The 11,307-nt window shown below is 36.7% G+C and overlaps 1 protein-coding gene across 2 annotated transcripts in view; it reads right to left on the reverse strand.

Annotated features, from left to right (window-relative positions):
* The window catches only part of LOC149538019 (suppressor-like protein), a 97,903-nt gene extending 92,778 nt beyond the window's left edge, over nt 1-5,125 (reverse strand). The window contains exon 1 of one of the 2 annotated variants that reach the window (XM_089799418.1): nt 3,954-5,125. In XM_089799418.1, coding sequence (XP_089655544.1) covers nt 3,954-4,897 — 944 coding nt within the window. In that variant the 5' untranslated portion in view covers nt 4,898-5,125. The remainder of the gene's footprint in view (nt 1-3,953) is intronic. The other variant, XM_089799417.1, reaches the window with a different exon arrangement.
* Nucleotides 5,126-11,307: the final 6,182 nt, after the last annotated feature.

Consider the following 11,307-nt stretch of genomic DNA (forward strand, 5'->3'; position numbering starts at 1 on the left):
TAGAACATTTAAATTTATACAAATTATGGCATGTAACATTCAGTTTGTCTTTCAGTTCTACAATTTGTACATTAGCAGCCTCAAAGGCTTCTTCCAATTGTTTCTCATACCCATATCTCTCCATCTTCCCAGATCTACTCTCAAGCAATTAAACTTTCCCTCTAGAAAACCAAAGCTCTGATACCAATAGTTGGAAATGATAGGTAATGAGAGGGGGGGTGAATCAGTACTACAAGAAATTCACTTATTTCAAACTTGAAACCTCAAATATTAAATGATATACTTTAAGGCTCGGTCGTTACCTTTTGACTATTCCTATGTACCGATAACACTTCACCTGTTCTTGTTACCTGTTTGATTCATTCACCGACTAACTTCTCCTTTACTTCTTTCCACTAAGTGTTCCTTCTTACAAGTCGCTTATTCCTATTAACTGGCTGGTCTAACTTCTTATACTTAACCAAAATCATGTTATCTATGCAATGGTTTGCCAGCAATGACAACCTTATTTTCCAAAATCATCAGTAATGACCTCATTATGATTTTCCAACCAACACACGTCATGCTCATTGTTTGCACCTCAATGTCTTACTCCTAGATAAACCTTTTGTCCAGAGCTTCTTGTTGTACAAAGATGTCCCTCACAGCAATGTGAGGTACATTGGCAATCAATTATGCTCCTTTACATTAAGGTCTGAAACTTTCAAGAGCTCTAACAAGAACCTTTTGTCCAGAGCTTCTTGTTGGACAAAGATGTCCCTCACAGCAATGTGAGGTACATTGGCAATCAATTATACTCCTTTACATTAAGGTCTGAAACTTTCAAGAGCTCTAACAAGAGCATATACATGCATTTTTGCATTTTGTGATGCCCTGCTAATGAGGCAATAGGCTACTCATATCCATCAACAATTTTTCTGAAGTAGAACAGCAAAAAATAATATTGAAGGAAGCAACCAAGAAAATTGAAAAGCTTTAAATAAATCGGGACTTGCCAATATTGATGCTCATTTGAATGCATCCTTAATTTCCAAGAAAGAATCATTTGACTCTTTGTCCCAAATAGTTGATTGTCTCTTCTTGAGCATCTTTGATAGAGCCTTTTTCCTTTATTTACAAAGTTATGCAAACCTCCTAACAAAGTTGATCTATCAATAAAGAACTGAACTGCTTTGACCATCTTAGGTTAAGGGGTGAATTACTTGCACACTTTTGGGAATCAATACTCAACCCTTCCCTTCAACTCCAAAGGCACAATTTCTTAGGATTCCAAGAAACCCCATATTTCAAACAGATTGAAAGAGCAAATCCAAATGTCTACAGTGGTCATTCCTATCCTTGGTGTGAGGATTCAAATAATCTTGATAAACCACTAGTAGTGAATAAAGATTTCCTGGGAAGTTTTTACAGTAAGATGTATGTAGTTCAATATAATATCATGTAGCACTAGAAACTCTATTTTGGGGTGAAATTTTAAAAATGTTAGATACTCTAGTTACATTTTTTTTTGAAGGGATTAATATTATCAAAGTCCATGCTAGTAAGATTTTAGTTTGAAGGCAAATAGAAACCTTTGTAGGGTTAGGAAAAAAAACAAGTTTCTGCTATGCTAAATGCAATATTTAAAGCAGTAAAGAATATCAAAAAAAGGAAATTGAACATTCATTAAAAGGAAGTTGTATCTATTATATTTGTTGAATAGCATTTTTTTAAAGTAAAACCCAAGACAACATGTAACTCGAGCCTTCATTAATGAATGGATCTTTCAGTTGCTAAGATAATATCTACCCCATGTCTACATACAGCTACTTAAATATGTTTTCTGTTCAAATTTATACAACTGGAAAATTACATGCAAATCATTAATTACGAGAAAAGGAAAGTAAGAATCCTTCCCTATTTTAATGGAGTGAAAATAGTTTAGGAATTGAAATGAGCTGTTCAAAAAGACATACTGGAAATAAAAAGCAACTGCAAACTGTCAAAACTGCATCATGGCTACACAGATTTCTTTACCTCTTTCCAATTTCAGCTTTATATTTTTTCCCAAACTTTTAGCAGCACAAATTGTTTTTAATATTACTAACATAAATTTAATAATATGGCTCCTTAAAAATAAAGGAAAATGGTTAGGTCATAAGACCACCAGCTGCACATTAATTCCTAGATGAGTTGAGTGGGGCTGCTAGCCAAAATAAAGTAAGCGGGCACATGGGAACATGGCCAAAGAGTGAAGAAAAGAATATGAGCAGGTCAAAGCTAAAATCAGAAAGACAGAAGGGCTATCAGAAGATTTTGACAACAACATCGGGGTTAAGCAAGGGTGTCCGCTTTCTCCAACATTATTCGGGCTCTATATTGACAAGTTAGAAGAGTGGATAAACAAGACCAATGGTGAGGGGGTGCAGCTGGCACACTTCGTGATAAGATTGCTCTTATATGCAGATGATCTCATAATTCTTGCTAGAACAGCTAAAGGTTTGAAAGAGCACTTGAAAGCACTAGAAATTTTTTGTCGTGATGTAGGAATGCAAGTTAACACTAGCAAAACCAAAATTATGATCTTCTCACTAAAGAAGAATAAAGGCATACAAGACAAGTTTCTGTTTGAAAATAGCCCCCTTGAGATTGTGGAAGAGTACAAATACTTGGGCATCGATTTTCATAACAAACTCAACTGGGATACTTGCAGATCGAAAAGGATCCAAGGGGGCTGGAAGGCGTTATACTCTTTACAAAACAAGTGCAGGAACGCAAAATTATGGGATTGGACGACCATGAAAACTTTGTTTGGTTTGCTGGTCACTCCGGTTATTCTATACGGATGTGAAGTGTGGAGCGGTAGTATGTCCAAACAGAAATGGCGGCAAGTAGAAAGAATTCAAAAACAGTTCATCACATGCAATCTTAAAGTCAAGACCACAGTTCCGTATGAAATCCTTTTGGCGGAGGTGGATTCCTTTCCATTAGAAGCCGTCGCATTGATCCGAATGCTAAGCTATTTAAAGAAAACCCAAGGTCTGGAAACACATCGTTGGCCCAAGTTGGTAATAGAGGAAAAACTTGTGAGGCGGAAAAGCACATGGATGAAACAAAATGACAAATGGATGCAAAAATGGGATATCAACATCCAAACTTGCCCGGATAACATTAAAGAAATAAAGAAGTTTGTCAATGAAAAATTTCACAATATTCTGTGGACAAGACAAATAGGGCGGAAAAAATCTTATTACATAAAGAATTTAATCCCACTTCTAGTCATGATGAAAAGGCCTATATAAGGGCACCTATTCACTGGAAAGCAAAAATGTTGATGGCACAAATTAGAACTAGTTCACATCAGCTGCAATGTGAAACTGGTAGATGGCAAGTTCCAAAGGAAGAGTGGGCAGACAGAACATGTTTATTCTGCAATACGGGAACGGTTGAGACAGAGCAACACTTTGTCAAGGAATGCCTGGCTTACAACGACATCAGATCTGATTATACAAAAATTTTGCAGAACAAGGAATTCAATTATTTATTCGAGGAAGATCAAGTGAAGAGAACAGCGGATTTGATTATCAAAATTCAGAGAAGAAGAGACAAGTTAACCAAAACTTTGCAACTGACTAGTTTGGCTCCTGACTCGGGAGGGTGATTGCATGGGTCCCATAGACTACTTTAGCCTCGTGGACGTCATTAAAATCTATCATATCATATCATCATGCAACACTATTATGGGCAATTGCAGTGGCATGACAACCGTGCTCAAACATAGAGGAATGTTGTCTTCAAATTATGGCTACTACATGCAATAAAATTGTATCGAGTAATGTCACTTTACAGATGCTTCCAACTGCTTAACAATAAGGCAAATTTGATATATTTACTATTTAACAAACCAAAATATAAATATTTATATAAAATAAGAGCCAATTGGCAAAAAAAAAGCTAGTTAAAAATTTCCATACCTGTAATTAGGTGATGACAGATGCGGCATCGGATAGCAACGAGGTGCTTGGAAAACCTGCTGCACAAGTTGTGCATACATCGCTCTGGACATCTTCACAGACACATCCACCATCTCCTTGTCGCCCAAAAACTTCTCCATTTTAGCTGCAGCTTTCATGGAATCCACATCCCTGTCATAAAAACCCTCGACCGCCTTAGAAATCAACTGTGGCTCATGCTTCAAAACCTGGGCAACCCTCACAGGGACTCGAACCCTAACCCTGTGCATATTCTGTACGGCTCTCACCGGAAAGCTCCCAACCCGCACATTCAAAATGTCCTGAACAGCGTCACTGGCTCTCGTTTCCACAGAACCGCCGGCAAGAACGCGGAGGGAGTCTGGCACCGAAGGTTTCACCGGAAGGCGGTAAATCTCTGCGGGGGAAGCAGGCAAGGGCAATATATGGAGCTCTCCGTGACGGATAAATACACGGTTGGCGCTGTTTTCCGGCTTAATCCACCGCGGTATGGCATAGGCAGCTTCTATCAGTAAAAATTCTCCGTCCGTATCCCACGCCCTGGCAGAGACATATGGTATTTTGCGCGTGATTTCATATAGTAGAAATACTACAAACCACTCATCATCCACATTGTCGCCATATTTCAACTTGCCATGTAGGTGGGGTACGAGAGGTGAGGAATTCGAATCCTCTGAAGAGGAAGTGCAACGGCAGGATGAGTTTGTGTCTGAGGATTTGAGGCTGAAGGAATCGTGCTGCCATATATAGTCATTTTCAAAAGGAGAAACTATGTCTAGGCAATTTACCTGGAGCTCTTTAAGTTTTGATTCGATTTGTTCAGAAGAAATGGATTCTGTTAGAGCAAAGTCTGGAAAAATGGAGTAGAGAACAGTGTCTTCGGGTGCTCTGGCTTTGCCCTCGCGCCCTCCATAATCTTCGTCCATGCTGTAAGAATACCAAGCTTCTGTGACTTCTATATGAATGTCAAAAACAATTGATATTGAGAATGGATACAGAGCTAAATTTGCACTGTTTATTGAGGATAGAGTGCTGCTCAGAGTCCGATTATGAATAACGAGACGGCGGTACAGTGTTCCTCAAATTTCTACAACATTTTACACCTAAATGGCGGCGGGATCAAGTGTTCTTGCGAATTTTAATTATTTTGTATTATATTTGTTATATTTGAAATATTTATTTATTTGTTGAAATTAGTTGGAATTTATAGATGTAGTCATCTATGTTTTTAAAAAAGGATTATGACAATTTGATTAAAATATTTATCTCAATCAAAAACTAATGCTTAGAAATACTATAAAAATTGTAATTCCTAAATGACAAGAATAAAAGTATAAAAATTGTAATTTCTAAATGACAAGAATAAGAGTTAAAAAGTATAATTAGGTGAGTTAACATTTCTTAAAGCATATACAATTGTTGGGCACGAAGAGGATTAAAAAGCGGATCGGCATGTCAATCAATATTGGTAGCGATAAAAAGAGAGGGAGGAGGGATTCGATCCAAAGACCTGTTAGAAGATCTAGTGGTGTTTTGGGAATAAGCAAATAAGTGGCATGTGATTAATTAGCAATATCAACTCAGCATTCTAACATCCAATAACAGAAATTAAATAGAAGCACCACAAAATCAATTGCGGCAATCATAAACTCAACAGAAAACTATCACTCAAATACAAAAACTACAAAGATGCTAGCATCATCCACTTTGATCATCGGGAAGAAACTATGGAGAAGATTGTCCTAGGAAAACAAAAACAATTACAAAAATAAAAACTAAGCCAAAATTGGGACAAATTAAGGGGATCCTCATGCAAAAGTGAGTTAGGACTAACCATGGACAAAAATAACAATTACATGCAAATATAACTAATATCATAAAATAATAAATCACACAGAGGAGAACACAAGACACAAAGATTTCACATGGTTCGCCCAATCCTTGGGCTACGTCCACCAACAACAAGTCCCATATTATTATTATCTAGTGATTACAATTTGCAATCATTTACAGCTGCAAGAAGCTACAATCTCATCATACATTATGAAAATCCCTAGCCCTAAGCCATTTTATACAAGTTTTTTGCCACTTACAAAATTAGGGCTAGAATAAGTCGTCCAATAGAAATATATAATAGTCGATGCTTTTTACAATAGTAAATTTATTTTTGGCTCTGGAGGCGCTTCTCTTGAAAACTGCCATGGGGGCGTTGCCCCTCAACCCCACGTTATACTACAATAAGGAGTGCACCTGAGGCTATGCCCTAGGACCCCGCAAGGGGCACTACCCCCCTCAACCCCACGTTATACTACAACAAGGAGTGCACCTGGGGCTATGCCCTAGGACCCGCAAGGGGCACTACCCCCAAACCCCCTGTAGTAATAATCTAGGGGGAAACCGCATTGAATAAAATGAGAGAAATTAACCTCTGAGTTTGACTAGGCTCCACATCACAACAAAGCAAACATTGTTAGCAAGGCAAAAATAAATCAAAGTCAAAGGTGATTTCAAGGAGAGTGCAAATGGATTAAATTAGAAATTGGATCCCTAAAGTGCGAGCTTCAGGAAAATTCACCACATATCTTAGAGTAAAGATTTGGATTGAACAATAAAATATTATAAGCAGAGCAGGCAATATTAAGAATGCAAACAAAGGGAGTTTATGCGATCTGTCATTTCTATAACAGTGGTTGAGACTTCACCCTAGCAACATTCCCCTCTGATCTCGGTGGCATCCGATCTCAACTTGAACCATTTGTAGATTCGAGCTTGAATCAAAGTTTCTGAGATCATTGATATTAAGATAAGTTGATCTATTCTAAATTTTTTATCCTTTTGTTAGTTATAATTATCTCTTATTCAAAATTGTTATGTCTTTAAGTAAACAATTATCAATTATCTGTGTTTAAGAGATTAATATTAAAACTAATATTGAAGTTAAATTAGAGCTAAGCAAAAAAAACATTTCTAATTATTCCTCGTCTATTTTATTTCCTTCCATAAGAATAAAATTTAGATTAAACAAAAAATGTGAATATGATCATGGCTTCCATCTTTGCGAATAATGTGAACTATGTAAAAATGCCAAAATTATGCCTAGAAGATGATTTGGAATGATATCACAGGCATTGTTCGTATTTCAGGTGAACTAGATATGTAATGTTGTTCTACCAGTCTGTGGATTTACAACTAGTAGATAAGGAATTAGGAAATGGTTGGATCAAAGTTCGATCTCGCAAATCTAAGAGGAGACAAACTAATTTACACATTAAATTTAGGGTAAATAGTCGCAGATCTCAAGCGAAGTCTTTCCCAAGGAAGGAGAGGGAAGATTTTCAGTTTAAAAAACCTTCGCACCTCTTAAGACAACCAAAGTGAAGGAGCACGTTGCAAATTCTGGCTCAGTCCCTCTAATACAATCAAACAGGTTGTCTCCAACTCAAAGACTTAATGTGTCTGGAAGATTCCGCAGAGAAATCGACAAACAAGAGCAGCTAGCCTTGGATTTAACAAGACATGCGATTGAATATATTTGATGCTAATGCCAACGCCTAGGATTTTTTGGTCAATGGACAGGTCCAGATATGGATGTAGTTTTAATTATTGAATGGATCAAAGATCATATTGGTAAGCATATTAACTTAGCAGTCATGGAAAATGATTTCCTATATATAACATGTGATGGTTTAGTATTAAAGAGTGAACTTTTATCCAGGGAGACCCTAGTTTTAATTGGCCACCCTTTCAAAAAAAATGATTGGAGACCCTTATTTGATCCTACAAACTCTATAAATTTTGAAGCAGAGAAGGTTGTTATGCTTTGAAATCTTCCATTTGAACTTTTAAGTAAGGAAACACTTAAACTTATAGGTAATAAATCAAGGTCTTTTAAGGGCTTTGTTGAATCGAAGTTTAATAGGTCCAATCCATCATTGTAAAGTTAGATGTCAATGTCCAGAACATAAAGTTATTTTATATTAATATTAATGGTAGAATAATCCTAGTCAAGATGAGAATAGCAACAAGACTCTTTAGGGAGAAACCAAAACCAATTAAATCTTTTGCCCAAATTTCTATTAACTAGGACATGACACAGGCTCACTCTAATGTTCAAATCAACATTAATGAAGAGGCTAGAGGTTTCTCAGTTCAAATGGTAGAAGAGTGAGAGGAAGGGTAAATCAAAGATTACCCTCCTCGATTGAAGTCAATTATTGTCATATCAGAAACCCTTAGGGAAGAAGATCCCCTTTTTCCACAAACCAATCGAGCTCCTCCTCTAGATATTTGTAATCCAATGGAATTGGATCAGTAGCTAGAAAGAACTATAAATCAATTAGCTAATTAAAAGGTAGCAACATGTGACTACCCTAACAAAATTGAGGTAGAAGTTAATATTTTGGCAAAAGCCCTGAATAATATGGTGGTGGATGATCTCATGAATCAATTTTTGGATGAAATTGTGATGAAAAAGATGTCCTTAGATATAAATCAACCTTGATCAATTTGATTCTCAAGGATGAAGAAGAGGAAGATTCCCCCTTAACTCTAAACAAATATAATGGCAATTCAGATCAGGAACTGTTGTTGGATGATGCATCAAGTTCCCTAGATCTCAAAGCCTCTCTCTTGAGTAGGTCATATCTAGATTGTGCTAAGTCCTCTAGGAAAAGAGGACGCAAATCCCTCCAAAAGCTTAGTACTAGTAACGGAGAAGACAGAGGACAAGTGAGGATTACCCATTTATTTCGTGATGGGAAGGGGAAGGTCCTTCCCTTGGCATCATGAATGTCCTAACTTGGAATGTTAGGGACCTTAATGTCTCTAACAAGCAGCAACTTCTAAAGTGTTGCATCTCTTCCACTAAAGTGAATATTATTATTCTTCATGAAACTAAATTAGCTAAAGAGGAGATGCATGGATTTAGGTGGTCTTTAAGACGGAGAGAAAATAGGGAGTCCATGGCTAAGGGATCTTTGGGAGGTCTTGTTGTTTTATGGGACCCTAGGAATGTGTCAATCTCTTCTTTAGAATTTCATAAATACTGGATTTATGGATCAGCTAAAGGTATAAAATCTAAGTTTCGTTATAATCTCTTTAATATTTATGGTCTAGCAACTAAGAGAAATCTAATTTGTGGAAGGAACTTGAAGAGAGGGTTAGTGTAGGAGAAGAAGGAATTTTCATCCTAGGAGGAGATTTCAAGCTGATCTTTCATCCATCAAAAAAGTGGGGGAGGGGGGTGGGGGAGAGAATTAGGTCCCTTTCCTCTGCTTCTAAGGAATTTGTTGATTGGGTCAATGAAATGGGGCTTATGGAAATGGAATACTCATATGATTCCTTCACTCAAAACAATAGAAGGAAGGGATTCAATAATATAGTGAAAAAATAAATAGATTCCTCATCCACAAGAATCTATCATCCCTTTTAATTTATTTCCATTCTGAAGTAAGATCTATTTCTTGGTTTGATAATTTCTCGATGGAGCTTAAAATCTTGGATGTTAAACACCTTAGCAACTTCCCTTTCAAGTTTGAACTTATGTGGCTCAAAGATGATAGTTGGTTGAAGCTAATAAAGCAATGGTAGGAGGAGATTGAGGTATTGGGTTCTTAACTTTTTGTAGATAATATTATGCTTTATGGATAGAGTATGATTGAGGAGTCTGCCACTCTATGTAACATTTTGACACAATACTATCTGGCTTTGGGTCAAGAAATGAATAAAGATAAATTGAATATCTTCTTCTTTCATACCCAACTTATCATGGAAGAGTGAATTTGCATAATTTCCTATTTCAATAAAGGTTACCTTCCCTATAAATATTTTGGGTTACCTTTAGATGTTGGGCAATGAACTACCAAGATTTGAGACCCAAATATAGATAAATTGAAGAAAAAAATTGTAGGTTGGAAAGTGAAATGACTCTTTGTAGGTAGGAGGAAGGCCTTGGTTCAGTCTGTTCTACCTACTCAACCTATTTATCAACTTTCTTGCATTGACCTTTCAAGTGGTAAACTTAATAAAAATAATGGACAATTGAGAACTTTCTTCTAGCAAAGTAGTGTTGACAAAATAAAGTTCCCTCTTTTAGCTTAGGTTCAAGTCTGTAGATCTAAGGATCTGGTGCGGGGGGGGAGGTATCGAGAATATCAAACTACAAGGGATGGTTTTAGGACTCAATTTAGTTTAGAGACTGTTGAAATACCCTCATCTAAAGTGGGCCAGGATTTAAACTCACAGATACAAGTCTTTCCCTAACCCAATAAATTTCTTTCGGGAAGCCAATCCTCTAAGGGGTTTGAGATTTTGGAATTTAATGATCAAATGTAGATCTATCGGTTGAATACAATTGGCTAATTGTATATTGTCTTTGATGTTGCACAAAATGTCATATCTTTACCAGTCAGTGTATGTTGAGCTCACTTGAGTGATGAAGACAATTTTCTGTGCTTGTCAAGCATCCTAGAGTTTGCCAAGTTTAGAAGTCAGTGACTATTGAGTTCACTTGGGTGTCAAGTAGAAGTTCACAGAAGTTGAGTGTTAACTGAGCTCACTTGGGTAACAAAGGAAAAGTTGGATGGAACCAGTCTTAACCGAGCTCAGTCAATTACCAAAGGAACTTTGTGAAGATGTAGTATTAACCGATTTCACTTGCTTAATACAAGAAAATCATTTCTAAGTTAGTGTCTATCGAGCAAGGTCAGCTAATGAAGGATTTTCTTGTTTTGGCATATTGAGTTTAATGGATTTGTTTGTTGGTTCTAGACGACTGAGGAGATCAGTTGTATTCAAGCCGACTTGACAATGGATAAGGTATAAATATAAGGTCAAGTTGAGGATTGAATGTGTTGCAAGTGTATGGAAGAATAAAAGATGCCGAGAGGAAGCGAATTAGAAGGATAAGTAGAATATCCTTGAGGAGTTGCAAAGATACATTCGCTCATAAAGGATCAAGTATTCAAACCAAAATTGAGATCTGTAATTAGCAATTTAGTTGCATCGAAAATCAAGTCATCTCATTGTTACTCTCTAACGATTGTAGCAGTGATCTAAATCTCTTAACAAAGTTGGCTTAATAGCTATTTGTAAATCCTCTAGGTGGCATTTCTAGATTGAAGTAACTAGAGACTTCTAACAAGGCCACTCCAAATAGTGTGATTAAATCCTCTAATAGGGTCACATGTAATAGTGTATTTTGTAACCTTTAATAGGGTTGGCTCCTAATAGGGCTCACTTCATAAGAGTGAAAATTAGTAACTAGTTGCAATTGGTGGTTTTTCCTAAATTGGGTTTCCACGTTAAATCTTGGTGTCACTTACGTTCATGTTATTTC

This window comes from Cupressus sempervirens, chromosome 9, assembly GCF_028749045.1.
Source record: "Cupressus sempervirens isolate cs-2001-9-10 chromosome 9, ASM2874904v1, whole genome shotgun sequence".
NCBI lineage: Eukaryota > Viridiplantae > Streptophyta > Pinopsida > Cupressales > Cupressaceae > Cupressus > Cupressus sempervirens.